The 23089-nt window shown below is 43.0% G+C and overlaps 2 protein-coding genes and 1 long non-coding RNA gene across 3 annotated transcripts in view; all 3 read right to left on the bottom strand.

Moving 5' to 3' along the window:
• LOC310904788 (uncharacterized protein) overlaps positions 1–23089 on the bottom strand; it is a 339287-nt gene that overhangs the window by 226273 nt on the left and 89925 nt on the right.
• LOC310904715 (zinc finger CCCH domain-containing protein 11A-like) lies at positions 4126–7110 on the bottom strand. Its single transcript, XM_083849833.1, has 2 exons — positions 6329–7110; positions 4126–5213 (listed from the first exon to the last, which is right to left on the bottom strand). The coding sequence occupies exons 1-2, from the start codon at positions 6717–6719 to the stop codon at positions 5005–5007; spliced, it is 600 nt and encodes a 199-aa protein (XP_083705959.1). The 5' UTR covers positions 6720–7110; the 3' UTR covers positions 4126–5004.
• On the bottom strand, positions 7115–8766 carry LOC310904718. Its single transcript, XR_014588569.1, has 3 exons — positions 8653–8766; positions 7853–7915; positions 7115–7594 (listed from the first exon to the last, which is right to left on the bottom strand). It is a non-coding gene; the product is annotated as an uncharacterized lncRNA (long non-coding RNA).

Here is a 23089-nt window from a genome sequence, read left to right as displayed (position 1 = left end):
CAACTTACAGACGACCCCAATTGACCGGTCAACCAAATAAACCAAAATAAAGAATATAATCACTTACAGTGATGGGGTCCGTGTCTGCCTCCGCAGTGATCCGTTGAGTCGAGGAGTCCCTCCGGGAAATCCCGGGGGTACCCTAGGGAGTCCTGTTCCCAGCGGGTCCTGCGGTCCGGCAGAGAAGAAGTCCCATCTGGGTCGCCAGATTGATTCAAAGATAATAAATCCAATTTCTTTAAGTGATTTATTCTTTATTGACGGCGCCGGATGCACGGGGGATCTTTCCGCCTATCGTGCATCCCGAAGTGAAAAGCCGTCCCAAATTTATACATCACAGTGATTAATATTTTATTAACGCCTATACATATTCATTATCTAACCCCGCCTACTCTCGCTTCTCATGCTAATCAGTTTTTTGTGTCCTGCGCCTGCGCAGATCCTCTCAGTGGTCTTGGGCAGGGGTCGTCGAGCTGTGGTCGGTGGTCTCAGAGAGGAAGGCCATAAGTCTTCCTCACAGTGTACTTTTCACCCTTGGTCAGGATTCTGCTGATTTAGCTTTCTTCCTAACCGCAAGGACTGTTTTTTCTTTGAATCTTCTGCTCATTATTTTCTTATCTTGGATTCCAATGTCTTGTTCGAGATATATTGCCTGTATATGTCCTATTTCGAGATACATTGTCCGTACATCTGTTTCCTGCCCTACACCTAATGTTCTGTTCTCCTTTAATAGTTACATTCTTAACCCTTTCTTATCTGGAATCGCCTCAGCTTCCCTAATCACCCTACAGTGTAGAAACGCTCCAACCCCCCCCCTTCCACCTCAAGGGAGTCCCTCCCCCCCCAGTATACACGAAGCTCCCAACCCCCTCTCAGAGGAATGCCTAAAAAAGTATACAAGCAGCTCCTAACAGCCCCCCCCCCCCCCAAAAGAGGCAGTCCCCAAAGGTGTACAAGCAGGCCCTCAAATCCCTTAGGTGTACAAGCAGGCCCTTCAAATCCCTTAGCCCCTGCGCCAGCTTTATTGGCGAGCAGCGAGGCTGGGGGGGGGGAGGGGGGCAAGACAGCCTTAAATAAAATACGAATATAAAAAGTGTTATAAATGGCTGAGTCCCAAATAGGATTACAATCAAAGTTTACAATTTATTAAACGAATAGAGGCAAGCAAGTAGCGCTGGGTGCGCCGGGAGTCTCTGCTCCCCCAGGACGCACACCTGTTACGTAAGGCGGCTGGTTTTGATGCTCCCAGGCTAATACATATTCATTACTACTTCGAGAAGAGGCAGGGTTATTAGAATTGGTTTCCGGAATCCGAAACCCCTCCCAGGGGCGCCTGCGTACCAGTCTCTGGTGGTCTCTCGGGGGTTGCTCAGGCTGAATGCTGGTTGTCTTCCTCCCAGGCTTTTGTCCTTCAATTGTCCTTCAGCTCCCCCTTCCTCCTCGTTTGGGAGCCTCTGCGCCGGATTTCAGAAACTCTAGCAACATCCCCTGCAGTAGTCAGCACTTTTCCCTAAAAACCCCTTTGTTCTCTTATCACCTAGACCCGGGCCTCGATGTTAACCCTTCAAATCCCTTAGTGACACGAATTGCTGGACCATTCCTTACAAAAGGAAGGATAAAATATGTAGAGGAGCAATGGCACACGCGAAAGCCCAGCGCCGCGGGCAGAGGCAGCGAAGGTTGACGGCAGAACAGTGCTCGGTTTGAACACGGAGAGGGAAAGCGAGGGGAAGGTGGCCGAAGCCGGCCGCAGTCTCTGAGCTCTCCTCCTCCTGATTGTTTTCTCTCAAAGCCATTTCTGTCTGTGTGCGGGCACCCGGAGCCGGCAGAAGTCCCCGTGAAGTCCTTCGGCAGGACGGAGGGCTGCGTGGGCTCCAGTGAGAGAGGGAGTTAGGAGAATCTTATCAAGTAGAGATAGAGCGCTGACGGCATTAAACTAGGATGCTACTTAGTGTCTTTGCTAACTATGGTGCATTGTGCCAATTAACTAAAGCAAGAAGCCTTGGGCCCCTTACCAAGGTCAGTCTCCTAATAAGAGAGCGAGCCTGTCTTAAGAAACTGGGAGAAACTGGTCCTGCAGGTGGACAAGAGCCAAGGAGCAACTGAGTGTGTGCAAAGACAAGAGGTCAACTAGCGGTGACGAGGAAGAGTCATCAATCTTCATGCTCACGACCTCCCGTGCTGCCCAGTGCTGAATAAACATACCTACTTTACAATCTCACTGATTGTGGAGTCCCTTTTCCGCAAGTCACCAGCAGCAGTTTCTTCCGCAGAGGTTTTCCCAGAGCCGCTTCAAAGCTTCCCTCGCGGAGCTGGGGCGTCGCAGGGGGTCGTCAAAGCACGCACGCGCGCACACACACACACACACACACACAGGCGTTGTTGTCCAAACAGAAAGTATTTACAACAAATTCGACAAGCGGTTTTCCTCTGCCAGCAGCAAATGCCTGAGGGCCCCTACAGCTTCACAAATCATAGCACAAAGAGCCTAAAGTTCCTCTAAAATTTAGGGAAATAATTCAAAATAGATCTGCTAGGGGAAAACGATCCCTGGCGGCAGGGTACACAATACACGCGAGTCTCAGCTCTCCTCCGCAGGGTCAGTGCCCACGCCCAAGTGCGACGCTGATGGCACCCGAACATTTGCTGTAGCAGGCAGCAGAGCCAGCAGCTCAGGGGAGCAATTTTAAAAACCAGGAGGCACTTAAACCAACCCTTAATTGACCCAGTTACTGCAGGAGAGTCCCGACTACTCGCCCTGGAGTCCTACTGTCACCAGCAAAAAGCACCAACCAAAGCTTGGGGGAACTTTGGTACAGCACAAGAGAAGGGAGTGGGGGTAGCGTAGCCGTATCGCAGAGCTGCTGCTTTTCACACCATTTTATCATCCCTGATAATTGAAAGTAAGGCCGGGTGGGCTGACCCCACCACCACCACTCCTGGCAGCATGTTTGGTCCACAACGCTAGAATAATTATTCTGCTCCCTCCCGCCCCTACAGCTTCATCATCTGAAAAGATTACAGTCAAAACAATGGCATACACAAATAAAAGTCAAGAGTTGACATAGTAACTCCGGGATTTGGGTATCAACTGTCCGAGAAATCAGAACACCCAGGCTTCACAATGTGCCCAACATCGAGCTGTGCCAAGGCGGGGGGGAAGGAAGAAGCTTTCCGTTTAAGCCTTCAGAGCATCGCTCCATCACTACGTCAATTCACAGCCACCACAGCGTGCCGATGGACATCTTTCTGTGCCAAAAGAAACAAGTGCTTTGTCCTCTTGATATCAACGGTAGTCACCTATAGTTACGGAACCATGCACAAGACCTTAACTCTGACCAGCAGGGAAACTTAGGACAACTGAGTGCAGATCCTGCCAATTTCTACCAGTTCCAACTGTGCTTTAAGTCTCATTGCAAAGCCTCAGTTAGAAAAAGGATCACCTCGGGGTATCCAACAAGAAGAAGAGGTTTTTTTTGTTTTTTTTTTTGTTTTTTTTTTTTAATATACCATAGGACTATGCAGTTCAATCATCAATCATCTTGGAAAGCTCAAGGAGGAGGTCATCCTCATCCTTTCCTGGGTCCAAGTCGAGCTCGTCTTCCAGTATGCCGTCTGAGAGTTCCCAAAGTAGCATCTCTAAATCCTCGTCTACAGATACGGGCGCGTTGCCTGTGGAACTCAGCCGGCGTGTCCTTGCTTCTTCTAGCTGGGAAGAAGCTGAAGTCGAGCTTGAGAACTCCATTGGCTCCATGGATTCTGCCTGGCTTCCAAGATGTGCTTCAGGTCTTGGCAGAGCAAGGAAGAGAACAATCAGTATATGCCATTTCTTAACGGGAAATCCCTTTTCTGCAAACCGGCTCTTAAAACCGTAGCCAACCCCTCCTGCACTTCAATCTTACCCAGGGATTGTTATTCAATTAACCCAGGGCTACATTTAGAGCCCAATATATTAGCAGGTACATTTTTCAGTTTGGGGGTTTCTCTGTGAAGCCAGAGCACCCGGAGTCTAGCAAAGATGGTTCAATTTTTGTAGCAAGAGGCACTTTGCCACCTTGCTTAATTTTCCTGTAAAAATGTTAAGAAGTCTCCATCTGCAAATATCTGTTTACTAAGTTAGTCATTTTTCCCACGGCACACTCAGCAGAGTTTGCTCCCCACTACAGGAAGCTGATCTGCAGCCATCACTTCCCTCTGCTCTCCCTGCACTCTTGTCACCTTGTATGTTTGTTCGGGTGGCATTCTTGAGGACCAAAAGGCAGAGGACACTACTCATCATTTATCACCTCACGAGGAAGTAGAAGAACTTCACCTCATCCTCATTTAGGTATTCAGACAGAGCAAGAAGTCACTGGAAAGCTGTACCGGCTTGCAGCATTTAAAGAAAGTAAGTCTAATTAAGCATTCCTGCTAGCTGCTAGAAAGTCATTTCACGTGACTTATTCCTCTGATGGATTTGGGCTTTAATTATCTCAGAACCCTCCTTTTTTCCCCACCTGTGACAGAACTTATGTTTCACTGGGGATATACACCGATTGAGAAAAAGAACAAGTTGTGGTCATCACCTGTTTTGGGGATTTTCTTCAAGTCTGGTGGCTGGGACGTGCTCCAGCGTGGCTGGAACAGCCTAGAAAGCAGCAAAACAGTATTTAGGACTCATGGGTAAAAGATTCCTTACTAGCTTTTTCCTCCATGCTGCTTCTCCTCTGGCACTGCGGAGCCTTAGCCAAAATACAAAACCAAGGTGCTCCTGAAGAAAGTTAATATTCACTTGGAGGTTACGAATGATCTTGTGTCTTTTAAGAACACAGCATTAATGGACAAAATCCTCCACACCAGAGAAATCACAGAATCACAGAGGACTAAGTAAATAGTGCCATTAATCTAATAAATATGGAAGGGTACTACAAGAATTCTGTAGGCAGCTACTGGATTTAAAAGGAAACAGAAGGCCTGTAGAACATTTGAGTTTTCCATCTTTTCTCCTAGAGGAGGGTATAAATTTTACAAGGGATCCATTTCTGCATTAGCCCCTGTCCTTACCATAGCTGCTTTTTTGGCTGGAGGTCCCATTGTGTCAGCGTCAGAGGCAGTCCGTGGTTTCACAGCTGCTACAGCAGAGGGAAAACTGCCAGGTGCCTTACGTTTCAGTGCCTTCTTCTTGGGGGAAGCGACTTTCCCATCCCAAGGCTTCGCAAACATGTTAAAGTTGGCTAGAGTAAAAGGAAGAGAGAACTGATACAGTCTTGCTCTGCCTCATGAAAAATCCACGTTCTCTTCCTCATTTCCACGGCCCGTCTACACAGTTAACTGTATTTGGCCAGCAGAAGTACACTGCCATTGCCTGGATTCTCAGCAATATCTTCCACATAGTAAACTCCGTCTACCAACAATCCATACAAAGGAACAAAGAAAGTGAATAGCTACAGTAAATCATAATCCAGGACGAGGGAAACTCAGACACAGAGCGATCCCAAGTGCAAGCAATACTCTAAGACGTTGTATGAAGTCTAGTAAGATTCACAAATGTTGACAGCTTTTGTATTTAAAGTCTTGCTCCCTCTAGGAAAGGAAAAGCAGCAGGTATAGTAAGACAAGAGAGTGTATGCAACTGTTGTACCAGCTTCCTCTCCCCTGCAGTGATGTCCCACAAAATCTATTAAGTTGTTCTACAAAATCCAAATGTGTAGAGTCATATTCTAGTCTCCCATTCCTGACCTAACGTCTGGCTGGCAGGAGAAGAAACGAAAGAAAGCTGGGTACTTGTTTTCTTTGTGTGTTTATTTCCTCGTGTCCCGTGAGACAGAGAGAAAGGCTACAATGTGCAGTGCATGCAGCCTTTAAGCCCTCCTTATCTCCCTCACACAATCTCATTTTACAAAGTTGATATAATCTTAACAACGAGGCCTTTGATCCTCTGTCATTTTTGACAGAAACTGGCCCCCCACATTAAGACGCTGACGCATGCTTTACAAACACATACACGTGTCAAGCTAAGCAACACATGCCAAAGAGGAAGGTGAACTTGAACTCAACACAGGGAGGACTTCATACCATAAACAGATGGCAGAAAAAAACAGAATACCAAAATTAGACTAAAAAGCCCCTCAATGTGTTAATTTTCTAGTGGGAAATACAGAATACCATCACGTAATTAACGAAAACAGACATGGTTGCACGTTCTGGCCCTTCTTTGCCTTTGAACTTTGTAGCCTTAAACTCTTTTATCCTCCGCATTGAAGGAAAAAGCAAAGCAGATCCTGAGCAAACGGAACTTGCTCAATATGGGAAGCACCTCACCAGGGCAGGTATTAAAGCATCTTATTACCTGATAGCTTTGTGTTCCATAACGATTTCTGCCCGGCTGGGGCAGGTCCAGGTTGTGCTGGGGGAGCTGGCACATTTCCTCCACTCTGCTGCATCCGCAGAGCTTTCTCGCGCTTTATTTCTTCCAAGGTTTTAACACGCACTTCTCCTTCTGGCTTGGCTTTACCTGCCGGCTCCTTCGACTGCACTTTGCTGGGCCCGGAAAGAGTGAGCACACTCTGCTTCTTGGGCTCACCCTCAATTTTTGCCCCTGCGCTGGGATCTTTGGTTTTACCATGCCATTCAGCCTGGGCTTTGGCTTGACTTTCTCGAAGAGCTCTCTCACGACGGATTTCCTCCAGTGTTTTCACATGGATCTCTCCCTTTGGCTTAGCAGCCTTCCCTGTCATCATCAAGAAATGAGAAGCACCAGCATTTAAAGAGAGTCCAACAATAGTTTAAGTCTCCAAAATTTGTCACAGTACTAAGGAAAACTAAGCCTGAGCGTTCCCAATAACCCATCTTAGGACAATAGCCTAACATTCTCCTCCTCCTCTGAGCCACTTGTTGTATTTCGAAGACCAGCCCTATCCAGAGAGAGTTGCTACACAGAAATGCTAGTTTACTTGATTACTTTTTCAGACTGCATTTCAAATTCCTGCTCCCGGCAGTGGCTCTATTCTAATTGTATACGATGGTTCACAGAAGCAGCTTAAAACCTTGACAAGGCACAAGCGGAAAATAAACACACACCTAGAGCCAGATTTCTGATAGTGGCTGTCGGAAGAGCTTCAGCACTCGAGCAAGAGGAACCAGTTCTTTGTTTTCATTTGAATTCCTTTTTAGGGCTGTATGAAAACGGTCTAAGTTCACGGAAAGGAAGAAGGAGAAAGTATATTTAATAGCCAGTTGTTACCTTTCGCAGTACTAGTCCGTTGAGAAGGTAATCCTAGTCTCTCCTTCACAGACTTGGGAACTTGAACTGCAAAACAGAAAAAGACCAAATTAGGGAGGCTGCATAAACGTCAACTTTGTGTTCACATTCGAAAACAAGGCAGGAAAGGTAACTTTGAATCCCGGCGATTAAGACCTCAGCCAACATGCAAAAAGAAACATCGCAGGAAAAGGACAAACAGAAAGCCTAAATACAAAACCCGTGAATCACATCCAGATGCCTGTTTAGTAGCTGTACCTCTCTTTGGTGTTTTGTCAGCATTTCCCAGAACCTCCACCTTCTTCCCCAGCCTTTCAGCAAGGCTGCGCTTCACCGGAAGGGCGCTTACATCAGCTTCAGATGGAGAAAACAAGGAATATTTTAAGAACATTTCTTTGCAGGAAGATTTGAGAACAGTCAACCACAAGCTTCTATTTTTCAAGCATATTTTCATAAAATTGCCTTTCAGCTGCTAAATGGTTTTTTTGCCATTTCTGCAGTCAACACAGATCTCCACTGCAACGCATTTTCCTCTCACACGTCAAAAATACTCTTCAATGCAGTCATATAGAGAAGGCGGCACCTAAATAACAGCTCATAAAAAGTTCTTACCCACGGAGGCTTTCCGTTTTCCTTGTTTCTCAGCAAGATCTAGTCGAACCACAGGTTCCTCCCCTAAAACAAAAGTAAAATTTTTCTATTTCATAGAAACCAGTAGCCAATAGAAATAGTATACTGTTAGCCCATGTCCAAAAAAAACCAGCAAGACACTGTTTTGACAGCTAAACCACACAAACTCATATTACAACTATAATGAACTTAGAAAAAGTATCCATAGTCTCAGTGTTTGCCTCAAATTCCAGCTGAATGTAGTCGAGAATGAATCTGAGTCTGCTTGACAGCTATACTTTGTGCAGAACAGAGCTGCATAAGCAAGCAGAATATTATTAGGTACAAATGCTGAGAAATATTCCTTTCTAAGGTGAATGTCTATGAGTAAAAGTACTTCTTCACTTCTTTCCCTTTCAAAGGAATTTGCACAACTCTAAACAATATAATTTATACACAGACTCCTATCGCACTACTGTCCACACGTGCCACTGTCAGCCTCTTTAAAGCTTCAGAAATTGCTTCTTACATAGCACTGTCCTCTAGAGCTCTTTCTTCTCGTTACTCTCCTGTTTTTCAGTTATCCCCCTATTTGCATACTGACACATTTTTTTCTTTCTCCTGCTACTGCACTTAACCTGAGCACCAAAGCTTTCCAGTACAACCAGGGACTTTCAGCATAAAAGCATGTTTTGAACAGAAGGCGGCAGCACCAGGAGGCTAACAGGGGTGAATTGCCTTCCTTCTTGCTTAACCTTCCAGTTTAGGAGTAATGAAATCAAAACAAAAGCATTAATTATTACCTTCCTCTGTAGACAGTGTCACAGTTCTCACCACTGTCCGGACATTTTCCTTTTCCGGAGCAGGAAAAATCATAGAATCGACGGGAGGAAGAGAAGATCTTGAAGGACCTTCTGCTCAGAGCAAGCAAAACATAAGGAAGTTTACCAAACAGAAAAAACTATCACGAAGAACAAAAAACTTTAATTATTCATTACTGTCAAACATACAGTGACCAGAGCATGCAAATAAGAGAGGTGACTAATTTGCCTCTGGTTGCCCTTGGAATTCCCATCTAGAATACCAGCTGGCTGAGAATCAGGTTGCTCGATGCCCCCAGCTAAACATGGAAGTCTATCCCTCAAGCAGCTCCCAGCCACCATCACCTGCCATTCTGAAGCCAATCAAATTTCACTTCTTTGGCAAATAGTTGGATTCACCAAAGCATAGCCAGCTACCCGGTATTACTGGAAGAGTTTTTTTTTGAAAGAAAAATCATCACACAGGATGAAGGTGAACAGGGTAAGAAAGTAGGGAATATTAACTCACCACCGTGTCTCTTAGTTTTTTCCTTCATTTTCTGCAATTTGATTTCTTCAAGTGTTTTTATTCCAAAATTCAGACCGTCCTCTGAAAACAGAAAACAGTTAATGAGACTAAGGCTTAGAGGCACTCACTGAGGACCACAGATCCTCAGGCTTCTTAGTGCTCAGGAACTTTCAGAAGTATTTAGAATAAACCCTGTCAACACTCCTCACAAGTCAAACAACCATAGAATCAATGGCATTTTGCCCCTCCTTTCACCCTTCAGGGTAAAAACTGTAGTTTTAATTTTAATCCATTTACGTGATATTAGATCCCTCTATCGTTAGATATGGCTTTCAACAGTGGTTGCCAGGCTGCACGTGCAGCCATTTAAACTCCACGCTGTGACCCTGTTTTGTTCTCCAAAAGGAAAGAAAAGGAGTTCAACTTTCTGACCCAATGGGCACATGATGGTATCAGGGAGAAATGAGATCATGGAAATAACCGAGTCCATTCAGCACCCCTACATTCTGTTGTGTTTTTACGCCACATTGCTTTTGAGTTAATTGTCAAGTTCTCCTTCCGATTTATCCTACTACAGGTGCTGGAATACCTTGTTTAGCAGTAGTAGCACTGGCTTTCCGAGTGGAAATCATCCGTAATCCATTTTGGCCTTCCTCAGCTGGTTGCTGGACGGGAGTTTTAGTTTCTTCTCCTTCCGCAGAAAGCTGGTCTGAAGGGGAAAAATCTATTCAGTTATGCATAGGCCAGATTCTTCGTGATTATGTAGCTCATGCAATGACACTTCAGTCCATGGTTCCTATAAAAAAGCTTTTTTTTTTTTTTATTATTATACAGCTACACTGACCTGATGAACTCGTAAGTAGACTACCCTAGGACAAAACATCTCGGACTCTAGATTCTCTCTGCAGCTTTAACTACTACACAACATATTACTCTTCAGACAAAAAAAAAAAAGGAATTTCCTTCCTAGTTTCACATAGAGCTTTACACAACAGACCAGCTAAAGCCAAGAGTGGTTCTAAGCTTTCCTCCAACATTTCAGGTTCTGTCCACTGACTGCCAGACAAAGCCACCAGTGACCTGACCAGACTGCCTGCCCTATCGCTAGTCAGACCTCAGGTCATCTGTGATTTATACATTCATTTACAGCACAAATTCCTTCCAAGAACCAAAGACTTACACAATCATTTACAGCACAAATTCCTTCCAAGAACCAAACCATGCTCACCATCATCATCTTCATCATCATCTGCAGCATTGATTACAACTGGAGGGTGTGTAGGGCTTGGGACATTTCATTTTCCGAGTTTTCCACTTTCATCACCCGCCTTAGCTATGGAGAGGGATTGGACTGGACAGAAAGTTTGTTTTGCTGCAGTGACATCTGAGCCACTTTCAAATCATCGTCCGCAGACTCAGGCGGACTTGGCAGTGTAGCTAGAGGAAGAGGAGGATCATCAGTAATATGGCAGTTTAAAACTTTGACCACAATGCACGAAGATGGTAGCTAAGGCAGATAACCTGCACAGACAATGAATTCAGCATCTCCTTTTGCCCATCCCGCCACTGTTTACACCGTGAACAATGACTTGCCTTCAAACAACAACACATCTCCCTACCACCCAGCAGAAGACGAAACAACAGAAAGCAAACTGCAAGGCAAATATCACACAAAGCAGAGAGAAGCTGAGCATGAAAGCAGAAAACAAATACCAGCAGTACAGCAGCAGTACACTCGGTTTAGCTGACCACCTAGGACTGCAGACCTTTTCCTGCACTCACAAATGGACGGTTACCTGATGTCTCCTACACTATTGGCACCCACTAAGTAATATGCAAAATTAATTCTTCAATACTTAAAGAAAAAGGACCTAAACTCACTCTTGCTTGGTGGTAAGAAGACTCCATCGATGTAACGTCCCTTTGCGTGATGAAAAGCACAGTTGGCTTTCTGACAGCCTACTGGCTGCTTCTCCCAGTAGCAGGGAATCTCACCGCGCTTTTTCTGAAGACAGAAAGAAAGACAAGCTCGTGATAACATGCACCTAAGGTTTGCAAAGAGATGCACAGTTCCAGGTCACGACAGCGATAGGGCTGTCACAATACAGTGCTGAAACATCATTCCAAAGGTCAGTTTATCACGGAAGTATAGTATTTCCGGGCATATTCACAAAGTTTGCAGAAGCTGTAACCACTATGCACGTTTAGCCCTGTCATCATTCAGTTTGAGAAGACAGGCACTCTCAGACATCAGTTTAGGATGGGTTAAACTGATACACCTAGGATTATACTAGGATTATTCAGAGGGAAAAAGAACATCTTAAATTGCCTACGTTAACTCTATCCAGAACTACTTCTTGGAGACTTCGTTCTTCTGCACCTTTAACTTTCCCCACTGCTTCCTAGCCCAGGCAGCTAGAACAGCATTATCTGAAGGACTCCGGGACACAAGAGACCTGATAGATCATTATCAAGCCTGCTCTCAGGAGGCTAGTACAGCCTGTTTATTACCCCCCTGCTCCAGCAGGTTTTAGCAGTCTAGTTAGCGGTTATTCTGCATCTGTTGAGAAAATACTGTCGGCGTCTAATAAAAGAAAATCTTGCTAAGACATACTTAAGGCATTGATTTTATTTCCCTCTCCTTCCTCCCACCCCCTCCCCTGCTAACAGAAACCAGTGTAATTCCAAAGCAAAGGACTCTATCCTGCAAAAGCACAATCAGCACACCTACAGCACTGAAAAATGCTTTTGTTGATTTATTTTGAGAACACATCTTTAGGCACTCACGTCAATTTCCATGTGTCTGAATCGGCAGACATTCCTGAAACAACGACCCTCCTGCCACAGCGTGCAGACTGCCTCGTTCCCCAGAGCAGCTTCGCAGTGGCGGAAGGAACAGTTGTCTCCCTGTAACCAAAAGGAAACCAACAAGGAAAATATAGTACAGCCTCAAAAACGTCCATGCTACTGCCTCAGGTTGCTACGATTGAATTCAGAATCTATCTGGTTATCACGTTAACCAAAGACCAGTGTGCCTCCTCCTCCTACTCTACCCCTTCCTGAAAAAAATGAAAAAAAAAAAAAAAAAAAAACCAAAGCAAAGCAAAGCAAAAGAAACCCAGCCATACCTTGGTACAGGTAGAATAGAAATAGAAGTAGCAATCGTCTCCTTGTTTAGACATGACGACAAGTTCTGATAACAAGCTCGGGTTCTCTCCACAGGGACTTCCTCTTCTCTTGGAGAGAGCTGTCTTCACCCTTGCTTGGGCTGAAAGTCTTCCACTGGCTTGTGATCAGTGAAATCTTCTTTTTAAAAGTAACCCTAAACAAAGTACCAACAAGTGAAAAATAATGAGTAACAAGCATTTTTCCAGCTTTCTTCTGTTCATCAAATTAGTCTCTTGAGGAGAGCAATGCCTTGAAATCAGCTGTTACGGGAACTAACACAATATTAAACTAAAGTTCTGTAAAGCTGCCAGGAGCTTTGTCAGCAAGTGTTCTCTTCTACGTCCTCAATAATATGCCTTGGAGCACATCCGGAAGAAAATGGAGTCACTTCTTCAAAAACCACCTGATCATACATGCAAGGCAATGATCAACTATGGCTACGAGTAACTTCTACAGAACGCAGTATGACGCATTAAATAGCATGTTCCAGTCACTGTGGGTCTTCGAGTTCACCTACCTGGACAACCTCAGCAAAGTTATCGATCTTCAAAGACTTCCAGTTAACTTCTCCTAGAGGCCGAACCAACACTGAATCCGTGAATTAATGATAAAGGGGTAGGAAGAATTTGCCTCCTCACTTTGCCAAGGGAGCCTCTCATCCACAATTCAAACATAGGATGTGCTTTTAAACAGCTTGTAACTAATGGAGGAAGCAAGTCCATCTGAACACTCTCTCAGACTGGAGACAGCCAGGGTTAGTTAGCTCTTCAAAAAATAAAAACAAAAAAAAAAAAAACACAAAACAAAACAAAAACAAAAAAACCCAGTGCATTTAGAGATGAACTCGTGATTCAAAGTGGCTGCAAAAATGAGGATCCATCTTCCACAGCCAGTCAATTTAACTTTTTTTTTTTTTTTTAATTCAAAATTCAGTATGTTCCAATCTCTGGTCTTCAAGATTTCTTCACCTATTAAGAAAACACTAAAACCTTTCCCCATCTTTATTACCTGTACAGCAAAAAACACACCAGTGCATAGAAATACACAAATGTGCATACGCATACCCACATATGTGTTTAGACACACACACGAGGAGTGAGTGATAGAAAGTTAGCGAGAGCGACAGTGGAAATCAGAAGTTTTGCCTTTTTGACACAGAGCGCGCGTAAAAACTCTCTCATTTTGAGGGAACTAGAAAAAAATGGAGGATCTACCAAATATTTTGATGAGTATGCCTTCGAGGCCAATGCTTTATACCATGAGTGATCTGGGGGCCAGCACACAAATATGCATACATATGTACATGCATACAGGATAAACATATCTATACACACAAGCGTGCACAGTATATGTTGTATGGTATCCATATGGAGAACAACTCGTAGCCCTGATCAGACACGTAGAGTTGCAATCAATTAACAGCAGGAAGACAGCAGATCAAGGATACAGCAAGCTTTGAGAGGCAGGGCAATGCTCACTTTGCCAGTGGCATGGCTGCATGATACCAAGAATTTTGAATTAGTTTGAATTTTTGGAAGCAATTTGTTTTCTTTCTGCGCTGTAGCAAATACCACAGGTTTGCCATCACGTGCTGTTCCCTAATCCATATATCCATCATCATCCATTGCTGCAAGATCATGAAAGGTTAGAAAAGATGACTTAGGTCCAATTTAACAGCCAATGATTTTTCAATGACCAGAGCTGCAACAGATTTTATTTAGCCACAAGCAGGTTTTTTTTTCTGATGTGAAGTCAGATATTTTGATTTTTTTTTTTAAGACACTAAACGTCATAAAACCTGCAACCAGACCAGATAAAGTTCAAATTAGAGTGATTCTGAATCCTTTCATTAAAATGCTGCACATTTCTGTGCAAATTATTTCTGACTCTTCTGGACAAAAGCGGATGAAATAGTTCTTACGAATTAATAATAAAAGTTTGGAACCTTTTACTCACACAAACACTAGTGAATTTTCCAGGAAGTATTATTTTGGCAGGGAATTTTCCCAAATCTAAAGTAAAGAGGGGAAAAGTTGGGTTCTCGTATTAGTTGTTGGTTTTGTTGGTTTTTGTTGGTTGCTCCTTAGCATGGATGTTGGACTTGAAATCTTTCCCAGACTGAGCTCTTTTGAATGCCCAAGGAGCTCATCATTTTGCTTGTTGCCTTCCATTTTCCTGAACAGACCCAGAACGCTGTTCAGGATATGAATGGATCTGGTCTAAGGAATGGGAAGAAAGCAAAAACCAAGGATACCTCACAGCCCTAAATGCCATAAAAAGCAGTCTCATTTTAAAAAAGATCTCCAAAGCTTTTTTTTTTTTTTCTTTAACTGACATCTGCCAATATGGCGATCCAAGTGCTGAACAGAAACCAATTGAACTAGCCCCTGAAAGCCTGAATAAAAATGAGTAACTCTGGTGCACTCAGCAGGTCTGTAATAGAAGTTGGCAAGATTTTTAGATTTCTTTTTTCTCCAGGGTGCTAGTAAAGTTTTTGCGTTACGAGATTTTGAACTCTTTTTGTACAAAAGAATTACAGATGCACTACAGTCACGGTAGCTGGGGGTCTGGAAATACATGCCAACAAGTGTCATAAACTTTGCCGTTGCTGAAGGAAGATAACTAGTCCAAAGAAAACCTGTCTAGTTTGTTTTACAGGCTTGTCTTTCTCAGTATGGAACAAACTGACCTCCGTGGTCTAACTTTCCAGTTGGCTATTCTGCCTTTGTCCTGGAGAGAAGAGCAAGAAGGGAACAAAATATTTTTGCACTCCAAAAAATGCATTAGGGAAGGATTATCACACCTACCTAAGGGTAATTTCTTGTTTGTTTATAAAGCACAAAGTCTTTCTCTTGGACAGTCTCTGTTGCTGGCCTGTTTTGTGCCTTCCATTTATAATAAAGGTATTAAAGATGCTTACCCCGTTTTGGTGGTTTTTTATTTTTAGAACAGTGTAAGCGGACAGTCGGATGACAAGCAAGAAAGAACAGCATAAACTCCTTGTTGTGACCCTGCTTTTTAATCACCCAGCATCAGCCTGGCTGCAAAACAGTCTCCGCTGATTTACCTGCTTGTTAAAGCACCCCACAGGCTGCAAGTGTTGTGTGCTAGGTGTCAAATTATATTTAACGGTGCATAGGTAAACCATTCATCTTCCCACGGTCGAAGCACAGAACAGCCTCCTGCTAGCACAGCTCATCCTTGCTGTAACTGCTTTTAAACCTATTTGTTGGTAAGAAAAGAGCTCAGTACACCACCTTCACAGGGCAAAAATTCACATGGAAGAGCAGAAAAACCCAGAAGTGCTTCCTGAACTTCACGTTACCAACAGCACCATCGGATTTAGATCCTGGCCTGGCATCCAGGATGCATGGCATCCAGCAAGCACTGCTGCGATGTGGAAGTGCCAAGGCAGGTTTTTGGCCTGCCCTAAAACACTTTTTTTTTTTTTTTTTTCTTTAACAAACAATACAAAGAGTGTGCCAGGTACGCTGTAATGCCCGTGTGCCAGGTCAATAGAGGATATCCAAACAACAGAGGCGCTTCTCCTAATTTCCGGCGTGAAAACACTTTCACAGCGTTCTTTTCACGAAGGAATCCCTCTCTATCTTCTCCAATGCTCCAGGACCTGCTGCAGCTGCAGCGGCTGCGCTGGTACAACCCGCATCTTTGACAAATCTTTTCAACAGTTCTGCTTTACCTCGGCACAGTTGAGGTCACTCCTCTTCCTCTTCCAGCTGAGGAAGCAGCTTGCGGGCTCTGCCACACGGTTGGTGCAGAAGCGAAAGCTGGGAACACAGCAGTCAAACCCTCACTGCTAATGAAGCCACCAGGGCAGAGGGCTGACACAGACCCGACAGAGGCGAACCGCACCCGCTCTCCCTCCCGGCTGCGAGGCTCGCCGCAGCAGCCCCGACCCGAAGCGCTCACAATGCTTTGCTTGGTGATGTCACCGATGAGTCAGAGTCCCCAGATGAGCATCTGCCTTGCCACTCTTTAATGTTGGTGTTGTTTTTTGGTTGGTTGTTTGCTTGCTTTTGAAACTTATGCAGGTTATTGTAAACCTTCAGGTAAACCACAGATCAATGTGGAAGAAGTCCCACACGAGGGAAGGCCGTGCTTTTCTTCCAGGCAATGGCGCATGCTTTAACATGCTGCATTCGACAAAGAAGCTCTCTCCATTTTGCGCAGTGGCAACAGGCACGACTGCAACACACGCACGTGTAGGCAGCACCTGCAGGTCCCAAACCCTTAACCAATTTTTAGATAGCACCAATTTTTTATGTAGTGGCTTTCCCTTCATCCATAACCCCTATTTTCCTTTCTTTGTATCGGGTGGCTCTCCTCCATTGTTCTCTCTGTCATTTTCCTCCCCAGTGTCTGAGCAGGCACTGGGAATCGTTTCCAGAGGAAGGGTACTGCTGAAGCTACAACATTTACTCTCAGGGAAAAGAGAGTATGTGAAAGAATACATACTTCCTTTCTTTTTCCTTTTTTTTTTTTTTAAATCTCTGAAATCAACGCTGCGGCCTGGCAGCAAATAACTATGGGAGTAATGATGATTCCTCATCCTCACTGTAACGTTGTAGTTAATGTCATAAAGAAGCAATTTCCCCAGGCAGTGGCCATTTGAGATGGGAAGGGGCAGTAAGAGGAAGTTTTCCTTAGACTAGCTCTTCCCCCAGAACACCTCGCCATCCAGCAACAAATTCAATTCACCTGCTCCGCCTGATCAGTCAAACGCGCGTCCGACTCCAGCACACGCCACAGCGGTGGTTCTGACATGGTTTGAGAATCACCTATCCGCAGAATATCTCGGGTTTGTACACTCAAATAACGCAGTCTTTTCCAAATAAGGCCTAGAGCTCACACTCCGAGTGCAGCCTAACAGCACCAGAGGGCCGGTAGGCTATACATTCCCATCCTGGCAACAGGACTGACCCGGGCAACAGTAAGCATCCCTTCTGCACTTTCATCGTGAACATCAGCATAAGGAAACAGAGTGTAGGTGTAGGAACAGCATCGGTATGTATATGGAACATCGGGAGAGGAAACTATATCGGTATTTACAGCTTTTCTACTTCCTTGTCAGAGAGACGTTATCTCCAAATTAGAAATTGATGTATTTTGAATAAGGGCTGGTGCATCGGATTTATTCTTACTAGTGATAATATTTCCTCTTGAATAGTACTTAATATCTGGTAACGCATCAATCAGTCGTCAAAAATAAACTTAAAAATGTGTAAGGCTTATCTCGTTGGTCGATACAAAGACCAAGGACTTTTCTCTTTTCTCTTTTTTTTTTCCCAGTATTGTTTTTCTGTTTTCCTTCTCACTGCAGTCTTGATTTTGTTTCTTGTCCCTTAAGTATGTTTTCAATGTGTTGTTGAAACATTTTCCCTTTCAATCCGAAAAAAGGAGCTGTCACTGGTGTCTGCAAGTTGAAGACTGGAGCTTATCTGAAAATCACTGAGCCCAAGAGCTGTCACCTTAGTCTTCCAATAGGACAGGGATGTCTTCGTTTCTCAGTTAAATGCATTTTTCAGGTTTGTGTATTATTTTCTCAGGAACGGAAAGTGTGCGCACAATTTGCCAGTTGTGGGACTAGGAGTTCTCTTATTTCCTGTGCTTTGTTTAACCTGTCTTAAGTTTAATGGATAGCAATCAAGGTGTACTAGAAATCTGAAAACACTTTATGATTTGTTCTCTCAGTCATTTTGGTATAACAAACTAGCTTATGATTTAAACCCTCCATTAGGTTAGCCTTTTCCCTAAACGTAACAAGTCCCTGTGTGCTACAGGAAGACAGTAACAAAAAATTAAGTATAGATATTCATCCTGTCATTATTCAGCTTCTGCCTATGGACAGACAATTACACTTATTTAAAGCGGTATCCTCTTGAAACCTAATCAGCATGTTAGAAAGGACTTAGTTATCGGCTTTTGTCCTGGAGGGCTGAGGTTTGGTCTGTTTTGTTTTACATTCAGCATTTCCTTTTCTAGCTTCCATTCCCCTGTTGTTTTGCATGAGGAAAACATGCAGCTTTACAAAGTAGAACGGAAAGAGATGCTTTTCAGTCTAACTTTTCAGTTTTTTGTAGGAGTTTTAAATGTGGTGGGTGCAAAACAGCATAAGTACTGCTGCCAAAGTTATATTCAAACAAGTATTTCGTGGAGAAGCAGAAGAAGCCCAGGGAGAAATAAATTTACAAACATGCTCTTCATGCTCTCCTTTCCCAAGATTTCTCTGAGATATATCCCATAGTCTGTGGGTTTTGAGGTATGTGGTTCCCAGGAGTGAAAAGGAGGGCCAAACAGCTCTCCTCTCGGATCTCAACGTGCCAGGGCTTTAGTGTACTGCCACTTATGGCTCCGCTTTTCACCTGGAAAAAGCGACCTCATGCTGTAAACTGAGGAGCCCTGCTGTTGTTCTACTTGTTTTTTGTTGTTTTTTTTTTTTTCCCCTGCTCGTATAGGCTTAGAAATGTGCTGATGAAACAATAAAAAAGCCAGCTTGGTACATCTCCTTACAAAAAAATAAGTACAAACTTGAGCTCCTGATCGGCTTCATGCTGAACTCTGTGCTGTTCTTGTCATAATCTTGGTCTCTCAGTAGATAATATGGTTTAATTACGAATAGAATCATGTGATCAAGAAGATCTCACACTGCAACAAATTCAACATCTCAAATGAAATTTTACATTTTCCGTGATTTTCTTTCTGAGCAGAAGTGTGTAGTATTAAATATATATATATATATATATCTGTGATGAAGCCACGGTCGCAGTTACTCAGATATCTTAATAAGCACTTGCAGGAAGATAAATTGCTGCATCTTTTAGCATTATTTAATTGTAGGGTTAGAGACATGTTGATTCAACAGAGCTGTAAAGTTTCTAAGAGGTCACTTTGAAAAATACCAGCTAAATTACTGGCAAGACTGCACCCGTTCTTAAAAACAAACAACCCCCCCCAAATCATCTGTTTTCCTCTTACAGGTAACTGAAGTAATCCCCAAAGAAGACAGTTCACTATCCAAAGGCAAGTTTTATTTTTAAACATTTTCTACATTTTATACCTAGCCACAACTTAACAACCAGTTAACGGTCGGTGACAATCCTGTTCAGTGTTGAAAATGTCATTCTGGCATAGGAAACAAAGGACTTCATCTTCTTGCTTTACAGCTGAATGTCTTTTACATAATGTTTGGAGAAGTGAAATCTTGCAAGAGGTTTTCAAAAATTCTGCCCGGTTTGGATGATGAAGTAAATTGCCATAGTCGGTAGATTCTGGCACTGACAAGTTCCTTCAAGCTAAGAGTGCGATTCTTGCAAAGCATGTCTGTGTTTTGAGACAGGGACGACCACAAGTTTTAATCTTAAAATACGACATGGAGGGGAGGCTGGTTGTTCACACATTCTTGCAAACATTAATACAATCTGTCCCATTATCAAGAACAAAATTAGGGACTGAACGGAGGTCTTTCAAATACCAGTGTTGCAAAAATAGACTTTTTATGCTACTAATGTCAAAAGAATCCTGATTGTACTAAACTGTAAGTGTCTCTTCTAGCTGGTAAATCAGGAACAGCACAGAAGAAAATGCGTCTGCTCTAATGCTCTTTGGGCTTCGGTGAATTCTCTGGCCAGTAGATGGCGAACTCGTTTTTTCTAAACCAGTCAAAAGTAGAGGGAGAAAGTAAATGTCTTGCACACATTACACAAGTCCAGGGCATTGGGATCACTGGGCTACATGAGTGAAAGAGATGTACCCCAACAGTACCCCACTTAGATACGCTGCTTGCAACATAAGCAGGATAGGAGGGCTGTGCAAAGCAATTTTGGTAAATTGAGGAATTCATGTATTTCATCAAGCCTAAAGATACTAATTAGTTTCATGTGGGGGAAGGTCAGTCTTTCAAAGAAAAGAAAAAACGTCTCTTAAGCAGGATTTTCTGAATGGTGGAATCTAATCTGAAAAAAGGCCACTTCAGCAGGTTATTTATTTATTTATTTATTTTTAACTGTACTGAACCTCTCAAGTAAGCTAGGAGCAGACTAGGAACAACTGAGGACTTGTTAGAGTGTGCCTTTTCACCTGGACTCATGTTACTTTGAATAAATTAACAAGGATAGCTAGTGATAATTTGTGATTTAAGGAAATTCCAGATACGTGAGAGAAAGAGCAGCGTTAAAGCAGTTAAATTCCTGCTCTCTCTAATAAGTGCTCTCTCTAGCCAGTTTCTGAACGCTTCTGTTCTGTGGCTAGGATTTGGTCAGCTTGACCACAAGATCACTAGTAAAACAAGGATGCTGTCCAGTCAAACCTTCAAATGAATGCAACTTACCTAAGGTCTACCGTTTGCTATCAAAGCAGGTAGCTTTGTCCTAATATTCTGTACAGTTGACCAATTTTAGCACGGAACTGAAATGCAGTCAGTTTAATGGGAGGGCTTTGGAAGCTGCCTTCTCCAGTCAGTTCAGCCCTGTAGTCAGAGAGCAGATCAAGCTGTGTGCAGGCTTGTGACTTCTCTCTTTAGAAAGAAAACCACTGAGCCAGACAGTTCCATGTTGAGTATCACAACAGGGAATGACATTTCTTCCCTTTGTCTTTCAGATGCAGAGCTTACTGATGGAAGCCTTCAATACTCAGACTAAACCTACCATCAAAACGGACGACCTTTTTACCATCCAAACCAACCATTTTTCCATCAAACCCAACAACTTGGGTTTTGAAATGTAACTGGTAAGCCACAAGTCTTTATTGAATCTATTTTGCAGTGAAAGGGTTTTCTCTGTAACCTGATCATTTAAACTGTTGTGCTTAAAAGAAGGTCACTTGCAAGAGCGGTTATAATCCATGCTATAAAATCGAATCATCCTCTAGAAAGAAAAAAAAAGGAGCAATTATCTTGCATGTACTCTTGATAAAGGAGGAGCTACACAATGGTATATAGTTTCACACTTTATTTTTGAGAATGTCCAGGCTTAAGTAACAGCTCTTGATGATAAATGAAAAGATTAATACGCAGTGGATTTACACAGAACATTACGTTTTTAACAACGATCGATACAGAGTATTTGTCATGCATATCACCTGTGTACACCAAGAAATACTTATTTCAATATATATCTGTACAGTATTTACATTTTATATTTAAACTCTAACTCGAAACATTTTCCAAGAAAATACAGAAATGGAACTGGTAAGCCACAAGTCTTAATCTGCAGCATTTGGTCTACAACAGACCTGGCTTTTCCAGCAAGCGTATCTACATAGATATGTAACAAATCTTAAAAATAGGCATTGTTTTTATATATGAAGCATTATAAATGCTGCTTGGTTTATAAAGCTTCAGTTTTGTACCCGTTTAAAACTGTTCAAAATGTCAACTGATTTAGAGCTTACTTTGTCAGAATATTTTAAAATTTAAGTCAGTCCAGGGGAGTTTAACTATTATATACAGTTCTCTCCCTAGATTGCACTGGCAACGGGGCAGCAATTTAATGCTAGAAATAATATACTTCCTGCTACGATCTCCTCAGTTACATGTTACTCTAAATAATTATTTCTGCAGGGTATAAGAACTTCAAATACAGCAAATGAACTCTCAAGGCGTTTCCTTTGTGCTTACAGGTAGACACCGTCGCCTGGCTGGATAAACAGATTTTCTTGAAGGTGTTATTTCAGCATATAAGAATTGATTAAAAAAAAAAAAAAAAAGTGCTTCATGGCTTATTGGTTTTGTAATCTCACAGTTCTCCAGGAACACTTGATTTGCTGCATTTCACCATTACACTCGTCAGTAGCACTGATTCTGGTTTATCACTATTTGCATTACAAATCTCCTTGTCCAAAGCCTAAACTGATGTATGCACTGCTTGAAAACAAAATTTGAAGTTGCAGAGCAGAAGACTCAAGTCATTAGGTTAGCAGCTGCATAACCATACTGCTTTCCAAACATGAGATGTAGAGCTTATTGAGTTTCTATGAAGAGTTTAAATGGCTCCCATTAAGCAAAGATGTCCCCACACTGCTACTTCCTCTTAAGCAAGGATTCTACCTCCTTTGGCTGAGGCTTGCTCCCTTACTCACATTCGAACATTCATCCAAGTAGCCTGCAATTCCACATTCGTGGGGGAAAGTCTATAGAATAGAAAAGGTTCCTCCAGTCTCTTCCTCTCAGCCTTTTTTTGAAGCATGCAATAAAGCAAAACATTCACAGGCTGACCTTCCATGCAAAACAAGGCAACTTAGTAAGACAGGAACCGCAAAACTGATTGCTCTTTAAAGTTAAAATGAGATCTGAAATAGATCAAGTTAGCAAGTGGTGTTAAGTCTGTAAGTAAGTCTGTTTTTGCCAGTGCAGCACAGTTCCCTATCATGTAGCCAGAGCTGTTTCTGTAGCCCCAAGAAGCAAAACTGCGTTGACAAAATACTGTGTCATGAAAGCATTAGTTGGCGCAGTAGGCACAGTTCAGGTTCAACAAGTTTCTGAAAAAATGAGTACTAACAGAAGCAGCAGCGTCCAAAGAAACACTTTATGTCCCCACTGCAAAATGAGGGGCTTTACCTTGAGTGTTCTGCACACTGGCAATAGAAAAGCACCGTAACAGAATCTGACACGGCAGTTTGTATGTTACTGAAAGACCATCAGAGTGGGACTGCAGAAAGATCTTTCAGAAGTTCCAAAAAGACATGTGGGGGTGGGAGTTTAGTTGTGTTAGATAACACAATCTTAGA

The sequence above is a fragment of the Anser anser genome (genome assembly GCF_964211835.1).
Source record: "Anser anser genome assembly, chromosome: 10".
NCBI lineage: Eukaryota > Metazoa > Chordata > Aves > Anseriformes > Anatidae > Anser > Anser anser.
Note: the sequence above shows the minus strand (reverse complement) of the source record. Positions and strands in the feature narration are given on the sequence as shown.